Genomic DNA, 20,564 nt, shown 5'->3' with positions numbered 1-20,564 from the left:
TAAAAATGTTTAAGTATCTTGCAATTTTCCCCTTGCACTAATAAAGCTGTCATGAAGTTCTGACATGGACAGAAAATGGAAATATAGTAAAATAAAAAGTTATTTCAGAAGTTCCATTTGATAAACTTGGTCGCAACTCAGATGCTCCATCTGCCTAAGTCCTTTAAAAAAAGGATAGTAATCTTAAGATTTAGTCACTTTCACAACAGGTTTTGCACAAGAAGAAAGCTAAATGAAGAGCTAAATGCATGACTAGTTCACCTGGTTTCAGGAAAAAGCTTCATATCACGTGGAACGTAACTGAAGAACTACCCTTCAAGTATTTCAAGACCTAAACTAAAATGGTCATTCTATAACCCCCCTTTCTTAAAGCCACAGGTGAATGCTTTGCATCATGATCCAAGTGCACAGTCTGTTCCGTGGTTCTCAGCCTTCTTAGATTTGAGGCAATCCTTGATAACTTCAAGGCAATTCATAAAATGCCAGCTCTTAAATTTTCACTTGTTTGTGTGTATAGCAAAATGATACAATTCTTCTACTGCAAACGACTCATAAATACCATGTTTTTAACACTAAATATTCCTATATGAAAACTCCAGGTTTAATCTTGTGAATCCTGTTTGCACACCCAACAATGATAACATTGTGCGTCACCCTTAAAAGGATCTCAAGTCAAGGTACCCCATGGTGCCACTGGCCTACTCCAACCAAGTCTGAAAAGAAAAATGACTTGAATAATTGAGAGATATGGGACAGTTCACTATTGTGTTGCCATTTTGAACTTCAGTATTCAAAATGTATCTCAAAATCTACCAGATAAATATTTCAAATCATCTATTGACAGAACACTAATAAAAGTCATCTCAATATAGTCTGGAAAAATGGAAAGTTTGATAATGAACTCCAACACCACAAAAGTTTAACTATTTTTCTAACTTGGAATAAATCATCCGTAACAATTCTAGACAAACTGGATTGTTCTTATAACATAAGAACTTGCCCCAGGAAACAAAGGATTCCATGGTTAGGGAAGTCTAATGCAAAGTTTCCAAAAAAGTGATGGTACTGTTACAATGATGTTGTAACTGTGACAGTCCAGGATTTCTTAGAGTGATATATTATCATTTTCACTACAAATCATCTTTTTAGGGTGAAGCATATCTTGCATTCAAAAGCTTTGTCTAACTCTGTTCCAACTATGCAGCTAGCCCAACAGAAGATATCACCCTAAGAAATCCTTGCCTCTGACAAAAGTGATTAAGTTTTATTTTAGGATTTTAAAGTCTATTCAATTCTCTATGGTGTGCAATAAATTGCATTACATTTTAGTTTGATTGTAGGAGGAGAACATTAAGAAACACCACACATTCCCGAAGTAAAAAATTGCTGTGTGTTGAAGTAGTGGAATAATTAACTTTAAACAAAAATTATTTTTTATGTGAAATAGACAAAAAAAAAATGCTTTGGACATGGCTCACAAATACTGCTGGAACATACTATGAATGAAACATGTGAACCAGGAAAGCAATCCTTACTGATAGATGGTCAGCAACAATCAGCAAGAGTAGCAGCCACGCAACAAATACAGTGAGGTTGGCCTTCCTTCGGTCCAGGCTTTTTTTTTTGGTTTGTTTTTGAACAAGACTCTAAGTTATCATTTTAAAGCCATAGAGAAGCTGATGCAAGTGGAGAATTAATTTGCTCATTTGTTCAGCTGGTATCTCACTGCTAGTATATAATATACTTTTCCCATTATTACTGGTAGCCTTTCAGTTTTCATGAGTTTTTAAATGAAAACTAACATCTTGAAGGATTCAAACAACCATAGATCTGCCTTTCTCCCGATGCCCTGGTGCTGCAGTTCTGATCAGCGGAGTAAGAGAAAACTGTTAGCAGAGGCTCGCCAACTTAGGATCTCGCTCTATTCTCATCCCAGTCAGATATTGACAATCTGCTAACACTCAGGGCAGGCGCCAAAAGCTCATCTTTTAAAAAGACAGAAGGCATTGTCAAAGATGTTGATCTGGGAAGCAAGCTGGTAATTCTTAATTCTTTTTGCTGCAAGGATTAGTTCGTAGTGCCAGAACATGGCAGATTTGTCTGCTAATTTTTTCTGTGATGATTTATGTTTTTAAATAAATGTCAAGGGCACCCAGAACCTTATAACCTTCAATAAATAACTGGCACTAACACCACAGACAACCTACTTTCCACCTACTCTTGTACTAATAGGAGCAGTTATTAGGATTCCACATGAAATTTTTGTAAAGCATTACCATCTCATTCTGACAGCTCCCAATGATACTCTCCTATAGCCAGCAAAGTTTGGTTATAATTTGTATAAGTGCACTTGAGTAAAGTTTACACATGAAATTGTTCCTGATTTCATTCTTCTGCCCCTCCCCAAAACAGTGTCTTTCTGGAGCCCCCACCCCATTTCTTATCCTTTACACAGAAGCGTTAAGAAGAAAATATCAAGAAAAATATCAAGAATCTTGCTCCACACCCAGTGCTCCCTGAATTCCTCAGCTCCACCCAAAACCCCCTTGTATGCCACTGTGCCACCCTTCTCCAATTAAGGGAGTCGCAGCAATTCCATCTCCACCTTCCCCCTTATGCTAAGGGCTACAGCCATCTCCATCCCTTACCTTGCCTACTCCTAAGATAACCTCTATATTTCTTAAGTCCACTGCTCCACCCCATGCCAGGTATCTCCAGTTGTCTGCCCCCTACCATATCCCCTCCTCACAATTCCACTTACTTCCCTCCCTTATTACTCTGCCTGGGGGACAAGAAATTCAGGTATCAGTTTGTTCAGTTCTGTGGGCACAGATAAGACAATAGTACTATGCTGGCAGACATTAGGCAGCAGTATCAACTGCTACTTTGGTTTATGAGCTACTACAAAAGGTGCTTGAAACTGTGGCTCCAGGAATAGAAGAGACTCCAGACACCCCTACTTAGTTGGGCCTGTCCAGTGTTGACTGGATATGGCATTTGGAAGTGTGTACATGGAACACAGCAACAGACTAACAAATGTCATCAAATGGACTGTAACGTCTTTGCAGTCTCAGCTAGCACTATTTACCTTAACTGTACTATTTGCTACAAACAAATATAGTAATAGGCTTGCAAGAGATGAACTGGTGTGATTGAAGAACTAACAGAAACCTCATTTAGCTTAAAAATTGATTAAAAGTTCATACTGACCTTGAATTAAACTGAGTAAATCATCTTCTGAGAACATTTATACAGAATAAGCAAAACCTCCTCTGAAAAATAGCCTGAGGTGAAACACGGCTAAATTATTTTGGATGGTAGAACAGCGTACTCAGACTCTGAGATTCAAAGGTCTTGCATGAAGTGGGCGTTTTCATTATCTATTCTACCAGCAAACGATCACATTAAGAAGACATGGGAGCTGTGTTAACAGAAAAACAGAGCTGGAAGGGACCTCAGGAGTTCACGCCCCTGCTCAAGGCAGGATCATCCCTTTCTAAATCATCCAAGTATTTGGTCTAACCTATTCCGTGCAAATAAGCCGGTCACAAAACTCGTACCAAGAACACCCTAAATTGTCACAGGTAAAGCAGGAGGATGTGGGCACTGCCAATGCCCGACCAATGATGTAACGTAACACAGTGCTGTTCAAGTGGCAGTTCATGGGTCAAATACAGCCCACAAGAGATTTAACCTGCTGCCCACATGACTCTGGACCCTAAAGGGTGAATATCATCACCACTTGCATTTGGGGTCTTTGGTCACTGCTAATGACTCAAATAGGTGGCAGGGCGGAGGGAGACATTCATCCCAAGTTCCAAAGCAACATCCACGCAATGGCTCTTGTGGAAGACAGTCACATCCAGCCTTCAAGAAGCCACACAGGCCAGATTGCATCTAAATTAGACGTTGTTGATGCAATGCATCCTACATGGGTTACAAGCAGTTAGAATCCAGCTAGGATTTTTACACACACGATTCAAAGTTAATAGTATGAAACCAGATCACTGCAACTCCTAAAATGGCTTTGGTTCAGGCATATCTCTTACTAAAGAAAAGTATAGCTTCTGTAATCCAGATTAATGTTTCCAGGACCAAATTCAGCATTAATTTAACTCCCTCCAATCATAAGTGTGCCTGTACATGTTTGTTTACACTGGATCTTTCAGCTTAGTTTTCATGTTTTTACCATGTGTTGACATGTTTTGGAAGCTAAGAAAACTGCAAGTCTAAAATTCCTGAAGTTCCATTTGTTCTTCAACTCCCTAATATGTCACTGAATGAGCAAAGGGGAAACAAACTCTCCTGCTGACTTTCCATCTTACTGCATTGAAGTAATCTCCTTTGATATATTAAGATAGCTCCTCTCTTAAGAGTCTCAGACCAGGGGAGTATCCACATACTATTGTAAGTCATAAGCACAAAATTTCAAGATAAACAGGCTAGTGAAAACTCCTATCAGACTGCAAATTTAACCCAAATCTCCGGTGCAGTAGACAAAATAAAAGATAAAACAAAACAAAACAACCCAGAAGCAAAAATAATTGAATACAAACAGACCTTTATTTTTTTTCGCCTTCAGAAAAATACTGAATATATATGGCTCCCTATAATTTGCAATTAAAACTGTTTTGGTTATACTGGTTGATCATCTCTGCAACTATGCTCCAAGGCTGGGCTACCGTTAGACTGAGCTTTAAAGAATTCTACAATCCATCGATTACTTAATTGCTATGGGCCTCATAGGTTTGATACAAGAAGTGCTAATAAGCACTTCTTTAATTCACAACTCAGTTTTACAGAGGCTGCTTCCATTCTCACAACAACTCAAACTCAACACAGACCAGTCTGCAACACAGAACCACAACAAATTAAGAGGCTGGATGGGAGTGGACCTCAGGAGGTCACATCTAGTCCAATCCCCTGCTCAAAGCAGGACCTGCCCCAACTAGATCATCCCAGTCACGGCTTTGTCTAGCCAGGTCTTAACGCCCTCCAAGAACGGAGCTTCCACTTGTCAGATTCCATCATCTGACAAGCACTACTTTGTCTGGAAGACGCTAATTGTGTATGTGTGTATATATACATATTTTACGGGTGACGGGAGGGCAAACCGTTTTGTTTAAACTCTCCTGCAGAGATCAGACTGCTCGATGGCACAAAACTAAATATTTTCTAGTTTCCAACCGCTCCAGTTCTGCCAATGCCCCGGCCTGCAGCTTCACTTCGGGGGCTGGCCAGCGCCAGACAAAAACCGAGACCAAATTGATTCACCAAGCAGCTGTAGGCAGAAAACCGAGGCATTTCTAACAGACACATGTGCATCTACTGAGCGCCTCGAAGTCGCCACAGGAGATTAGCTTTCAACCCAGTCCGTACAAACCTTGGTTTTCCCACGGTAGAGAGGTACCAGAGAGCCCACTTTGGCGCAGAGCAAAGCCCCCTGCCCGGGGTCCCACACCCCAAACAGCAGCAAGCACTGTCCCGGCGCGGGTCTCCCACGACCCTGGCTGTGGACGTGGGCCCTGGGTCCCCGCCGCCCAGCTCTAAACGGGCTCGAGGCAACTCCAGCCTTGGCCAAAGGGCTCCCAGGGGCCCCTAGACGGGACCCCAGAGCGAGGGGCCCGGCCCGGCGCTCACCTGCGCTGCCGATTTCCATTCATGGAGCTGGGGCGGCCTCCCTCACGCTGCAGGGGCCGGCTCCCGCCTCTCCCGACAGCGCCGGGTCCGGCCGGCCGGACGGGGCGCGAGGCTGGGCGGCGGCGGCCCGCCCTCAGCCAGGCCCGGCGGCGCGAGCGGTGAGCGGGACGGGCACCCCCTGAGGCGGACGCTGCGTGGCCGCCGCCAGCCCCCGGCGCGCGCTGCCCCCGTCGGCCGCGCCGCCCCGCGCGCCCCAACCGCCGGAAGTTCCACCCCCGCCCACACGCCGGTCGCAGTCACTTCCGGCGAACAGCTTCCGGCGAACGCGCGGAAGGAGGCGGGGCCGGAAGTGGGAGGGTTGCCCGGGCAACCGTTGCTAGGCGGAGCCGGAGGGAGTTGGGGGACAAGCTAGAGCGATTTTACACGCGGTATTATTTTCCTCTATAATCTGTGTAGGGACAGAATCCAGCATAGATGTTGAGAGAGGTAATATATATGTACAGAGAAATAGAGACTATAAAGAATATATATTTACATACAGAATATATATATAATGTTGAGATTGAATACAGAAACTAGATAGATATAGCAAATATTTATATAGAGTATATATTCTATGTTGAGATGATTATATGCAGAAATTATATAGAGGATCTTTTTAAATTTATATGTTCTCTTTGAATATAATTCTCTCTTTATATACATAACACATATCTCTCCCTATATAGACAGATATACGTGTATATATATCAATTTTTTAGATAAAGGGTTTTATACATATACACACAGATGTATATGTTGAGAGATGTGTATATATACCTACACACACACACACACACACACACACGAGAGAGAGAAATATAGAGAGAGCAAATATATACATAATTCTCTACATGTATGTTGAGAGATGAATATAGAGTATAGGGTCTCTATGTATATTCTATGTAGAGAGAAATTACATGTAGAGATATATCTAGTTAGATATTACATAGGACATATATATTATTTCAACATGCACATATTAGCTTTCAACATATGTGCATAGAGATTCTCTCTCTCAACATAGAGGAGAGTGTACACACACACACACACCACTAGCATCTTCAACATACGTATATGTTGAGAGATGACTAGAGAATATATATTACACACACATAATGTATACTCAGTATGTGTTGAGAGAGAATAATAGAGAAATTAATATGAGAAATAGGAAGAGAGGAGAATGAAAGAGGTAATCCAGAGAGAAACTTATACCTATATAGAGAAAGAGGGCAGAAAGAGAGTTTATACACTCTCCCCGCCCCAAGGAGAGCAAAAGATTAGAGTGCAAACACACAAGCTTTTGTGAGCTGAAGTTTACTTCATCAGATGCTGTGAAAGGATGTGTAGAAACCAAAATATAAGGGGAGAGAAATCAGAATGCAAAGAGCAAGGTAGTGGGAGAAAGCAAGGGGAAAGAGGGGCAGTGCTGGGGGAGGCCAACAAGCAAGCAAGCAGTGAACTCCCAGGAACAAAGGAGACACAAAAAATAATCTAGGCAAGTTAACTTAAACATCTTATACAATGAAAACAACTCCCAAAACAGGAAAATTAAGTATAAAAGCAGCAGCAAAGAGTGTGCGTTTGGTGGAGAGAAATTATGACCTGGAAGGGAGTCAAGTGGTTCACAAGACGTGACAGGAACAAGCTGGAAGAGAACCTTGAGGCTAAATGAATTCATGCAACTTTATTGCATTTCCTGTAATCTGTCAGTCAGGGGAGCCAGTCACACAGGAAAAGAACTGTTAGACACCCACCTTTGCTTTTTGTTCTCCAGTTACTCTTTGCATGTTGATGGAGACATCAGCCACTTGCACTTTTGATTGGTCTTTATGATTCTCTTTCAGATTCATAGCAGGTGCACTGGTTGAGATGCAGTAACTCTGTTTTCAAATGGGTATTATATTTAATAGCTGCAGGCATGTTAGTAGCAAAAGATAAATTTGTCTTAAAAATTAGTACCTGTATTCTCTTTAAAAAGAAAAAGTGAGGAAAAACCAAAGAGGAAATAAACTAAAGCTCCCCAGACCATGCACAGCAGTTACTGAATGCATCTGTCTTACAGGAATGGATGAAGTGATCCCTACATAAAAGTTCACTCTGTAGTTCAGTTGATCAATGATAGTACATCCCATCCTGTCAGGTTCCATCAGAAAGGCATTTTATTATTCCCTTAGAAAAGCGCCATGCTTATCCACAATCCAGTACACGTTTCCCTCACTGACCACTGGGGTTAGGTTCCTAAAAGTTCCCGTGGTTGGCAAAATCGTGGTTGGTAAGACAAAAGGCTTAGGTGGAAAATGCCAGGTGGAGGGCTGATGTGCAGTCATGGAAAACCGTGGTTACTCAAAACTGCATACCGTGGTAGCCAAAATGCTATTAAGTGTGGATACTCAAAACCGTGGTTGGTGAGGGAAAGCTGTATTACAGTTCAACTATTAGAAGCAGGCAGTATAAACTGCTTCAGAATTTCACAGAGCTGACCATGAAGAAAATAAAGGGCCCTTAGAGTAGTTTGCAGAATAAAACATTTATTTTTTTAAAAAGCAGCAAGGGGCAAAAAGGATCCAACTAAGGTTGTTAAGCAATGTAGGCTGCAGGGTGGAAATTAACAGTCATTTTTATTTTCCCTTCTCTGCACTGTATTACCATTGCCCTCCTGCCAGGATTAGCTATGCCAAACGTACAGTCCTATACCACCATCCCTAGAAAACGCTGTTAGGGAGCCTGGAACCAGCTGCCCAATTTGCTCAGTCATTTAGTGCAGAGCAACAGGGAAAGTTTCTGAGAATTTCTTTCTATGCATGCACACACATATACAAAAGCCAACTGCTGTTTTTGGACTTGAAGCTGGTACTCCACTGCCAAGCGTGGTGATATCTGAGACACAGACTGCATGTGATTCTTACTGCACTGAAAGTTAGTCAGGGAGATGCAGAGCAAACCCCAAACTGACAGGGAAATTAATAGCTTGACTGGTACTTACATTTACATAGAAGCTGGAGAATGAAAGAACTGATTGCTGTTGAAGATGTGTAGTACAGATAAGGCCTTTCTGGTTTGGAAGGGGGAAAAGATGGTTAAACCCTCACTCGTGAAATATTCCCACACACATCAATAAGGGAAAAAACAGTTAGACTAAAGCCTGCCTCTACATAGAAGCAAGAAAAACGTTTTCCGACAGGCAGCACAGTATCAGAGCAGGACATAATGTTCCTGCACGCTAAACCACAGCTGCCTGTGGTTTATGGTAGATGTCCAACCCAAGGCAGATTAGAGAGGGAGCTCATGCCTTCTAAAGAAGTGGGATTGTAAGTAAATGGCATTATACATCACAACTGAAGAGCAACAGTACTTTAATCCTTTTACTGACCTCAAAAGGCAAGGTTTTCATTTGCACCCAAGAGCCAATGGATAACGGATTGAGTGCATTTTTCTTAATCCTAGACATACTTGTGAAAATGCACGCATTGTCTGCGAGGAATGGAGTTGTTGCTGTTCTGCTGCTGTTCCAGGTCCCCAGGCTGTGTGTTTTTTTGTTATGCCAGTGCCAATCCAGCCCAAATCTGGACAAGTCATTCCACACTGAAGAGCCTGGAGTTCAAATTAAATGGCTTGTCTACACTAGAGAATTTCAGCACTGAAAGTACTTCAAATACCTCTTGCTATACATGGGAAAGTACTTGCAGTGGAGCACTTCAACTAGTGTAAAGGCAGGTCAGAATTAGTGCATTTTGCACCAGATCTGTCTGCAGTAACACATGAAAAGCACTAACTTCTCAGTGGTACTCCTGTAGCCAGGCTGCACACAGTTCTAATCTCTCTCTGAAGGAGGGAAGGAAGGAGGAAAATATATAAATAGTCTACTAGCAGATGAGTGAGTGGAAAACTCTTGGGAACAGAAACAGGGACACAATAAAGGGTAGTAATCCAATGGCACAGAGCTGTCTGGATAAATAGGTTGTTCAACTCCAAGATGCACACTGCATAGTGTCTAGTTAGAGGTGCAGTCCTCTAGGACCATGGTCTCCAAAACGGGGTGCATGCACCCCAGGGGGTGCGCAAGACAATCCATTGGGGTGTGGGAAGAAAATATTAGAACTTCTATTTATATAAGTATACATATATTGGGGGGGTGTGCTCAAAAATTTTTTTTACTGATAGGGGTGCACGATCAAAAAAGTTTGGAGACCACTGCTCTAGGATATGCCAGGCTACAATAGTTAAGTGCCACTGCCAACACCCTGAACTTTTTGCTATGATAGGTAACCCATAGGGAATGGGCAGTCAGAAAAGTTTTACCCAGCTATAAATAAAAGTAGGGGTGGGCCATTCAGTGACAACTGGATCTCTCACAGTGAGGATTAATTATAGGGGAGATAGGAGATTTGATGTGTAATATTAGCAAAAGGAGATTTCCATCATAGTGAGAGCTAGAAGGGCAGGCTCAGACATCGCTACTCCTAACTCCCAGTCCCCCAAACCAGCATGCAGATGTCCTCTACCAGTTCAAGCTGAACAGACAATGATTTACTAACTTCTGGCTCATACCATAAGTCCACATTACCAAGGCTGGACCTCACACACACTGCAGAAGGCTGTGGATGCAGCTGGGTCCTTCTGCTCCAATGGCTACAAATAACACCTCAGGACAGTAGTTTAGCTGTACCATACACATATAGTCACCCTCTCCCAAATTAAACATGAGCTGCAAGACAACTTTAGCCCACATCACGTGGCTTGATGGCCAAAAAAGAAAACATGCTCTGGGAATGACAAATTAACTCCAGCCTTTTGGGTACGCTCCTTTTTCATGGAACATTTCTTGAGCAACTTAGCAAGGTGCTATGAGATGCTGGAGAATAAAGGCCCCCATTCACTATCTTAATACCTAAACTCTTGAAGGAATTTGGCCCTTTACCGCCCCTTTGGCACTATTTTTAGCATCCTATGTTCAAGGCTACTGAACGCACACTTTAAAGCTCTGGAGCTGGTACAGGAACGCTGTCACTCAATAGAGCGGAGGCAGAACGAGGTGAAGCGAAGTGGGCGCCACTACACAGACTTTAGATTTTCCACAGCTGTTTCCTGCTGTCTCAGGCAGCAGGAGTTGTGTCATTACCTGCATTTTCCTTCTTGTAAACTTAATTTTGGATAGGAAAACAGCTTTACATTACTGGGACAAGCCTCAGCTCTACCTTGCTTTGGTCCTGCTAGCCCTGCCTTTCACACCGGAGAGAACAAAGTCACAGTGGTGGGGGGAAAAGGGGTCAGTTGGTACTCTCATACAATCTAGGATTTGCTCATAGCAGTAAGGGTGACCACTCCTGAACCCAGCTCGATTATCAAGTCTGCACTTAAAACCATTTAAAATCAGAAGAGGGAGTCACTTACCATCTAATTTAAAACATGAAAATTCATAATAAAAAATGCAACTATTAACAATGTTTCCCTACCTGCAGTCCTATGAGGCCTTGTTGTTAGAGTTAACATTTTGTGTTAATGGGGTGGGTAGGTTCAACCCCGTTGGGAAGTGTTAGGTACACACAGCGGTGGCCTCAGCAGCCTGCCCACACGTCAATGGCCTTGTTGTAACCGGCTTTGTTGTAAAGAGCATTTTTCTAAGGGAGGTTATTTGTAACCCTGGCTGATGGTCATACATTTCTAAGGCTCATTTTCATCCACATGAGAAAGGACATGCTTGAAGCCAAATTGGATTCTGTTATCTACTTGTTCTCCGTAAAAGCTGTCTCTTGTGCAAAATCACGTACAGCTTGGATATTTAAAATGGTTAAGGCCATCCTGAGCAAGAGACACTTTGTTCTTCTTTTATGAAACGAAAGTACCGTTGGCCAAGAGCTACTTACATTTAATGACCGTATTTTGTGGACTCTGTGCAACAAGTTATATTATACACATCTGTTGAGCCTGGGGATTCCATTAAAACCTCATTTAGTTCCACAAATGCAATTCATTGTTGTATTTGATTGAACTGAGTATCCTGCTTGGATGCCTGCTAAAAGCAGGGCCCCATTAGGACCCGTGCCATACTATCATCGTTGTTGTAAAACTCTAGAAATATGGGTTTGCAACCTCAATCCCCAAACCTTCATTACGGACCAATGCAATATTCCATGTTTCAGCCAAAATCACTGTTTCTTAATTCTGTTGCTACTTAGGGAAACAACTGCACAATTACCCTCAACTTGATTCATGTGCATATGTATACACCCGCACCTGAAATCTTGCTTCCTGTTAAATCCAGAAGGCAGGCCAGGAGCACAGGGCTTAAAACACAATAGATGCCAGGCCGACATTTCAAACAGACTCCATTTTTCACTACATTAAAGTCAGCTATCCAGCACCATTCCTGGACCCAGCTTGATGATCACATACCCATATGAACAGTCCCTTTGGAATTTTAAGATAATCCCACCACAGCATGGCTTGTTAGAACTGGTGCAACACATGAAAACAGCAGCACAAATTTGTACAGATCTTTCAGAGACATCCACCTGAAAATCTATCGCAATGCAAGAGTTCTCTATGTTACGTCTCGAGTCAATTAACAGGAAATGGACTGTGTAGCCATTAGCAAGCACTTACTAAAGTAACGATTGCTTAGCTTTATTCAACAAGCCAATTACCAATCTCTCCTTAAATAATTGTTTGAAAAAGTTATGTCAATATTTATTTGGAAGACAAACCTCAAATAAGAGCCAAGTGAGTCATTAGAGATGGCAAGCCACCTCTCTCATTAGATCAGGGTGGGGAACATGTAGCCTGGGGGGCAGATGTGGCCCACCAGGCCATTCTATCCAGCCTGTGGGGCCCCTAAGAAATTTAGAAAATTAATAGTCATCTGCCCTGGGCTGCCTGTCACGTGGCCCTTGATGGCTTGCCAAAACTCAGTAAGCAGCCCTCTGCCCAAAATAATCGCCCACCTCCTCCGATACGTTTTTCTCCAGGCCGCTGAAAGGATGAAGAATTCTTAAAAAGGAACATGCCAAATATTAAACAACGTGGGCCCAGGATCAAGGTAAGCCCCCAAATCAAAAAGGAAGACTGAACACAGTCCTTGACTCATCCTGGCACTAATAACTTCATGACAAACCACAGCACATGCTCAAGCCATACATGAAACTCGCTGTCATTTGTTTCTGCCTTCTGAGCTATACGTACTGACAGTCCCTCGACTCAAAACCCTGTTTGTGCTCAAAAAGAGGCATTGATACAGACTGCATTGTTAATTCTGCAATTAAAAAGAAAATCCACTTTCAGGCAAGAAATGATTTTTTCGGAAGTCACACACAGGGAAACTCCCTGTACAAGGGAAAAAATACATTGTATCAAACTTCTGAGTCAGACTTTTAATTCAAGTCGTACCAAACGTACAGCACATGCATTTCCCTGTACAGTAGGTCTCTGACAACCATAAAAAAGGCAACAAAACAAAAAGACATTGGAGATCATAGGCCAAATCAAATTACAGGGGCAAAATAGTTGCCTTTCTGGTGATGTGTACCCTTTCTTCGTTTCCCGCAGAAGGTTTACTTTTAAGACACTTGGATTAGTTACCACGTTCCAATAGATTTTAAGCAAACTACTCATTCACTGCAATATTTTCCTCTCAATGAAACTGGAATAGGCTGGAAACAAAGGAGATTTGGAACCCCTGCAGTATCTGATGCATTCCAGCTACAAGCAAAAGACTTGACGGCTGGTACTCAGATCCTTTACATTATATTTTCTTGCATTGGGTGTGTTCCTCCCCACCTCCCTCTAGGTGGTTCTCCCGCAGAATCTCACTCAGGAGTGTCACCCCAATATATTAACACTGCTTTTATTTATTAGGTCTTCTGCCAACAGTTACAGGAACACAGACACTTAGGACTGCAAAGTCAAAAACTGCAAACATAAAAGTCAGAACCAAGGCAAAAAAACGCACAAATGCAATAAAGCAAGTTTAAATACAACATTCTGGAACTTTTTAATCCAAACCTTTTCTTTTTTTTTTTTTCTTTTTTGTTTTTTTTTTTTTAATAAAGAGGTGGTTATGATCTTACAGTATTTTCTTTTTGGCCTAATCCAAGAATTTCACTGCTCTTTACCAATCTTAAATTCCACTCATACAAAAAAAAACTGATAATCAACCTTTAAAATATAAGCCATTATTTTCTTTATAAAATAAGTTTTGTGCTGCTGCTTGTTTAATAAGTACTGTACATCAACTGTTCATATCTATTTAACAAATGGACCATACAAAGTTCAAGCTAGCAAAAAAACAAAACAAAAACCCAACCAAAAAAAAACAAACCTCACAAGCAACACAAAACCAAACTGAGTGTCTTGTGAACATCCTATGTACAGTTCAACACTTGCTTGTATAAAGGAGGTACAAAAGGGGTTAAAAATTGAACACAAAAGCACTGGAATCCCCGTCAGTTTTCTTTCACAACTATTGAAGTGCAAACCACACACAAGATATGAATTTCACTTTTTTTTAAATGTTATTGCTGTTCTGCTGTCTGGCTTCCCCTCCCAAAAGAAACACATTTATTTACTTGTACTCATTTTCCAAGAAAACTCTTTTGTGATGAGATCCTGAACATTTCATCAAGTGTTGTACATCCCAGAACACCCTCTGTGCCCTCCTTAGGTTCTTTTGAGAGGTATGTTCTGCCCTCAAGCACCCCTTGTTGTTCAGACATGAGCATGAGGTCAGCAAGCAGCATTAAACAACTGACAGAAATGAACTGCATGCACTTGGCAATGTTTCTAGTTGTAAGAGGGATGCGTGCATTTTCAGAACGTACAGACTCGGGAGTCATTTAAGATGCTTACGTGGGCCTCGTGCCCAACTATCAATTGTAATAAGCATATGGATTACACATCTATTGGCTATGGGTAGTTAAAAAACGCACAGCACCACAACATGCAGTTATTTGTTTGCATTTCAGACAACAAAAGGGCAGAAATACAGAATGCCGAAGCCATGTGGAAGGTACAGTGCATAGTCCATTATACAAAACAGCTGTTAACTTCTCCAAAATGGAAACATGGTTGAGGGCACAGCAGCTCTAGAATTTGGCATTTGTATTGGTTCAGAAATGGAAAACCCAGCACACATGGGGTGAAATAAGGGCAGAACATGATCTGCAAGCTTTCAGTTGAGCGTTTCAGGAGCTGTGAAGCTTTTGTGTAGTTACAAATTGCTGTTAAAACTAGGTGCTACATCAGTGAGTCTTCATTCATAGGTCTCTATGAACAGCCACCTTTCGAAGGAGTGCAAATCTTAAGGTCCATTTTACATTTCAAGTCTCAAGGTTAAAAAGAAATTGTTACAGAGCAACAGGTTGTTTCTGTAAATGCCCACGCTATCTCACTTCAAATGGTTAAAAATGGCGTATGCTATGCCATAGCTTCTAAAAGATACGTCAGAATTCTAGACCCAACTAAAAACGTGAAAAAACTAGAAACCAAAAGCCTGGGCCCTTGGCTACAAAAGAGCAGCCAGGTGCTTTCAGTTTTAATGCTGGTGAACAAACTGATTTACAAAGGAAACTTGACCTAAGCGAAAGATGCAGAGAACATGTGACCTAAACTTAAACAGTATCCTTAATGAAGAGTTCTTTACGTCAAAAGGATGGGTTCAACCCCACTGGGGGATCAACCCTGCTATCTATGGGTACATGCTGGAGTTCGGAGGATGAAGTGAAGAGGTGCTGAATGTGTGTCACTATGCAGGCACTTGTGTAAAGGAATGTAGGCTTCTCTTGTTGACACTTAGTGTTAATGCATTCCCTACTCTCTAACATCCCCCTCCCACCCCCAAAGCTGGCTACCCTACTGAGGAAGAAGAGTTCCTGGCTTCCTTCCTCTGGCACCTTGCAGATATACAGCAGTGGAGTTGGACACAAGGTGCAAAGGAGAATGTGATCCAACACTGTAGGCTTGAGGAGTACAACTGAGCTATGTTTCGAATCTTCACACAACGTGGCATCGGTGGGCTCAGCACTTGGATTGCATAGCATATTGGTGTCTTACTTCTTCACAAACATGTTGCCCCAAAAGAAAAAAAAAGAGTACAGTGAAGTTACTGGTACCAGAACAGAGTGATGGGTCAACGTGATCTCAAGCTGGTCTTAGCAAGGCAAGTCTAAATGTCCAAGTTATGAAAAAAACGTGTGCTTATCGTAATGTGTACTGGCAGAGGGCAGTGTCTATGTTAGACTTTAAAAATTCATTCACTTTGGCAGGAAAATGATGAACAGAACTGCTCCCCCTGTCAGTCCAATAACAGTGTAAAAAAGTTCCTTCTCTCGCTGAAAGGTTTTAGTGCATGCTTTAATATTGAAAAATGATAGCCTGCCCATCTGATATAGCCAAGTAGTCACTGCTACCATAGCCTTGCCATGCTGAATGGTCAATGCAGCAAAATGAGTTTGAAAAGCAGTTATGCTACTGCTGGGGGGGGAAACAAAACAAAACAAAAAACCCCCACACACAAACCAGTTTCCTTCCCCTGCCCCCTATAAGAACACAAATCAATAGGAATTTCCCCGTGATAGTAATATGCATTTCATTTTTTGGACTAATGAACAATCTGGCATTGCTTCAGATTAAAAACCCCATGCACAAAATCAGTAACATTGTGATACAAAAAGCAGCAAAACCCTAGCAGCACAAGCTACCAAGACACTTTGAACATGCTGGAGTTGGGGCATATAGTAGTTGAGAGCGCAGACTGCCCACAGTGGCATGTGATGGATGCACATGACAAATGGAAGATACACAAGAGCATTAAAAAAGAATACCCCAAGGCTGCACAGACTGCAGTTTGCATTACACTCATTGGACAGGAAGTACTATAAATCTCTGGCATGAATATACAAAGTCTCAGGAAGTGCAGTGATGTAAACTCTGAGAATGTTAATGACTTGTGTATTTTGGCAACAGACTCAGTATCGTATAAAAATAATGTTTAGTAAAAAAATCCCAGTGTCCATCATTATAGAAATTCAGAAAAAAAATATCAATATGGAGATTTCTGTCTTCATGGGATGAAGATGCCCCCATTTGTCAGAAATGGAGTTTTAAATAACAAAGTAGTACACTGGAAACAAAAAAAACGGGTCAGCAGCTATTAAACTTGTCCTATATGAAAGTGCACATCTTTCAATGGAGTTTAACCATCGTGAGGTTGTGATATAACAAAAGTGTAACTCTATGAACATAAAATCAACTCCTTCGGATGGAAATATGGACCATCACCAAGACAAGATTACTATTTTTTTTTTCCTTACAAGATAAAAACATTGAAATTTTGCAGCATCATAGTAAGGCACTCACCCACGGAAAAGTCTGTGACTGTTGCTTCAAATGGCAGCAGCTAACTAGCTTTTAACACAAGGAAGACAATTTTCATCAGTTCTGAGCTAAGTGCTAGGGTGCCTTACATTATATGGGGGGAAATTATTTTGGGGGGGAAATGTTAGTGTTAGAATTTTCCTATAAACTAGTTATTTTTTTTCTTCTCAACCCATTAAAGCATCTGGTATCCTAAAATATTAGTTTTATAAATCTAGTCTTCTGTTTAAGGCTCTAAAAATCCCCTCCCCCAACCCCCGCAAAAAATATCTACCGGCGTCAGGCTGGCAATGGAGGACCAATCCCACTATTTCACAGTCAGAAGTCTATAGTATTGCATTTTAAAATGAAAACCTGCTTCCGTTTTGTGGGAAGTTCTATCCCTTCCTTAAAACGCCTTCATTGGTTTGGTCAGGTTAAAATTTGCAAAGCCAGAAAAATTAAAAAACAAAGAACAAAAACCAACAACAAAACAAGACAAAAAAATTTCAGTCTCTTCCAATATTACCAAGGTGTCTGATTTTTCTCTCCACGTGTGGTGTTGGTCTCCTGCCTGAATCGACGCTGCCTGCCCTGCAGTGATTTCTTATTGGAAAAAAACAAGGTGTCCCAATGCTTCCGTTTTTGTATGGCTCCTACAAATCTGAAAGCTTTCTTGAGTGAGGTAAAAAAAAGTTAGGCTTTCAAGCAAAGTACATGGTACGTAAAGTGTCCTGATGAACCTGCACAGCCTTTGCCAGGGCCTGGGGATCGCGCCCGTTGCTCTGTCCGGATATATGGCTGCCCTCGCCACTGAAAGTGCAAAAAACACACCATGATTAATACATGCATCTACAGGGCCCGTCAGACAGCTGGGCCTGCTGTGCTAGGGGCAGCGCCACACACAACAGTGACCACGTCAGCACAAGAGAGCACTGGGGAGTACCACAAACAGCTGCAGTGGGTAGCATGACCAAACCTAGAAAGATCAAAGTAGTAAGCAGTGGGCATGGAAACTGCATATCCACTGTGCAGGACCTGGAGTCCCACCACCCCTCTCAGCCATCACATAGGCTAGGAAGCCTCTAGCTCCCACACAGCAGAAAGGGCTGGACTCAGTTCCTGGAGTCAGGCACCAGTGAAAAAATTGCACCACCCCTGCCCATTGATCCAAAGTAGGCAAGCACACCAGCAGGGAGTCATGATGGCAGTGGCAGCAACAAAGGACTCCCTCCCTCCACTCAGCACAAGTACTGCAAAGCCAGCTTCCAAAAACCCCTTTGCTGCTCCAGGCCAGGACAGGGGCCAGCTGCCAGCAAGTCAAAAGGCAGGACCCCAGCACAGAGTACTGTGGAGATCCTAAACAGTGCTACAGGTGCCCCAGGGTGGTGGCCAGATCCCTACAGCTCGTTAAAATTGTTTAGGGCCACTCCAGCCCCTACTGCAGCCCAGAACTAGCGGGAAGGAAGAGAGGATGGCTTAACACCTGGGCAGAGAATTCTGCATTATGCCTCTTGGACAAAAAACAACTGGTAAAAAAATCATTCCTCTGAATCTTGCAAGAGAAGGGGGTTTCCTGTAAAAACTAGCTCAGTCAGGTTCCAGGATAGGCTTTCAGACCCCAAGGCTTGCTGTTGCCTGTACCAGAGCAACAGGGCATGAACACATACCACCCATCTCCTCTCTCTCACCTTGCCCTCTGCCTATGCCAGACAGAGACACTACAGCTCCGAGATTCTTTCCATGCCCAGACCCTTGCTCACCTGTCGTGCTCTTTGTCCACGAGGTGGTATCGTGCCCTGAATGCCACTAACCGGGCATAGTATGCTGGTGCCGGGATGGAGACAGAGCGGGTGCATCGCACATAGGTGTGACAGAGCTGGTACGTGAGGATCTGCAGCTCATCTGCTGTAAACCGGTTGTCATCCCAGAGGACGTAGTAATGGGAAGGTCTGCTCGTACCCTGGGGAGGAGGGGATGCGTTGAAGGTGCCACCAGGTTGTCTTATGATCAGAACCAGCAGCAGGCAGGTGGAAAAACCTTGGTGACCTGCTCCTCCCCTGCCCACCCAATCAAAATGGGGATCAGCAAAAGCGCTGCACAGGAGATGAAGGTGGCATGGGAAAATGCTTGTTGCACAGGAATGGGCTACAAAGGCACTTGGGGAAGCAGGCGGCCCAATATCAGTCCTCTCTCTTTGCAAGATTATGCAGAGCAGGAAGCTGTGTGATCCAGGGGCTGGAGCAGAAGTCGTGACAGAGGGGACCTTCTTTCCCCAAGACAGAGAGCATCCAACCAAGCAGCTCAGCTAACTTGTCTCTTACATTCCTCTCCTGCTGTACTATTTGCTCTGTTAAGTCACGAATTCAGGTCAGGAGCAATGCAAGGCAGAAGTGCTTAAGTTGCTGGATAAGGGAGACTGCATGTAAGCCATTATTAAAAGCAGCTGCCCAGTCCAGCCCCTGCCCACTGTTGCTATGCCGGCAATACGGCAGCAATAAGCTCCTGATCCTGCCCATGGTACCACATCACATACTACTCTTGCCCAGCAGCTGCCTACAGCTCATTAACGAAGCTAGTGCTCTGCTGTCCTTGGAGTAAGAGAGGAAGTCTAAATGCAGGAAGCAGCTGCAAATCAGATAAGATGCTGTCGCCCTCATCTGCCAGGGCAGTTTCCGAAAAACCTCAGCCCCCTCAACAGCTGTGGAGTCAACTGATGGCAGCTCTGTGCTAAGAATCAATACAACGGAAAGATTTCCAGATCCCTTCTGACAGTGAGGGATGCCAGCAGGAAGTCTGAGGACATGATTCAGCCCACACAGCACAGAAACTAGGTGAGATGAGGACAACTGGACTCCTCTTTTTTTGTTTTGTTTTGTTTTGTTTTTTTGAAGACAGCCAGCCCAAAACAAAGGACTCACTAAGAGAAGGTATCATTTTCAGGGACCCGGGGAAAAGGAAACTTAGACATTACAGGTTACAGCAAGCCAGTGCACTGTCCGCTAGCCACCAGGGACAAACAGACCCAGAAGGCCACAAAATGTCAAAGCTAAACAGTTATGAACCGAGCATCTCTTCCTGCCTAGCACACATTCCCCTCTCAAACCTAAACCAAATCTTCCAGAAGGGGCAAGGAAATCCCCCTCCCCACGGCTGAAAAGCAGCTTCTTCAAAGCTTGGGGAGCAACAACAGCACCACAGCAATGCTGCTCAGTCATCCAGAGGAAGAAGAAAGAACAAACACTGCACTCGAATGGAACCACAGGAACCTATGCAGAGCTCCCCACGCTGGATTCTGGCCAAGACTCTGGGAAGGCAGCACACCAACACCACTTGCAACTTCCACCAACAAGGGAAGGAAGCTGGACAGCTTCACCCCGAGGGCTATGGGACACGGTACCTGAATGCCTGCATGACTGCAAAGGTAGAAGTCGAATTCAAATGGGTGGGTGATGTTGGTATCCACAGTTGTTCCTGCCGGGATGTTGCCACTCTTGCCAATCTGCAGAGATTAATAACAGAGATGCAAGCAC

The 20,564-nt window shown here is 43.0% G+C and overlaps 2 protein-coding genes across 6 annotated transcripts in view; both read right to left on the bottom strand.

Annotated features, from left to right (window-relative positions):
• LOC149859453 (protein argonaute-3) overlaps positions 1-5,905 on the bottom strand; it is a 64,052-nt gene extending 58,147 nt beyond the window's left edge. For all 3 annotated transcript variants that reach the window (XR_016443509.1, XR_016443508.1, XM_090057560.1), the window contains exon 1: positions 5,641-5,905. Coding sequence is in view for 1 of the 3 variants with exons in the window: in XM_090057560.1 (XP_089913686.1) it covers positions 5,641-5,659 (19 nt within the window). In the remaining 2 variants the exon portion in view is untranslated. The remainder of the gene's footprint in view (positions 1-5,640) is intronic.
• An 11,265-nt stretch (positions 5,906-17,170) lies between these two features.
• The window catches only part of LOC149859452 (protein argonaute-1), a 44,107-nt gene continuing 40,713 nt past the window's right edge, over positions 17,171-20,564 (bottom strand). For 2 of the 3 annotated variants that reach the window (XM_090056939.1, XM_090056942.1), the window contains 3 exons: positions 20,432-20,533; positions 18,795-18,994; positions 17,171-17,844 (listed from right to left, as the gene is read on the bottom strand). In XM_090056939.1, coding sequence (XP_089913065.1) covers positions 17,736-17,844; positions 18,795-18,994; positions 20,432-20,533 — 411 coding nt within the window. In that variant the 3' untranslated portion in view covers positions 17,171-17,735. Of the gene's footprint in view, positions 17,845-18,794; positions 18,995-20,431; positions 20,534-20,564 lie in introns of those variants that run through there. The other variant, XM_090056943.1, reaches the window with a different exon arrangement.

The sequence above is a fragment of the Crocodylus siamensis genome, chromosome 7 (genome assembly GCF_052110815.1).
Source record: "Crocodylus siamensis isolate JL-2025a chromosome 7, ASM5211081v1, whole genome shotgun sequence".
NCBI lineage: Eukaryota > Metazoa > Chordata > Crocodylia > Crocodylidae > Crocodylus > Crocodylus siamensis.
This window is presented reverse-complemented; position numbering and strand designations above follow the sequence as displayed.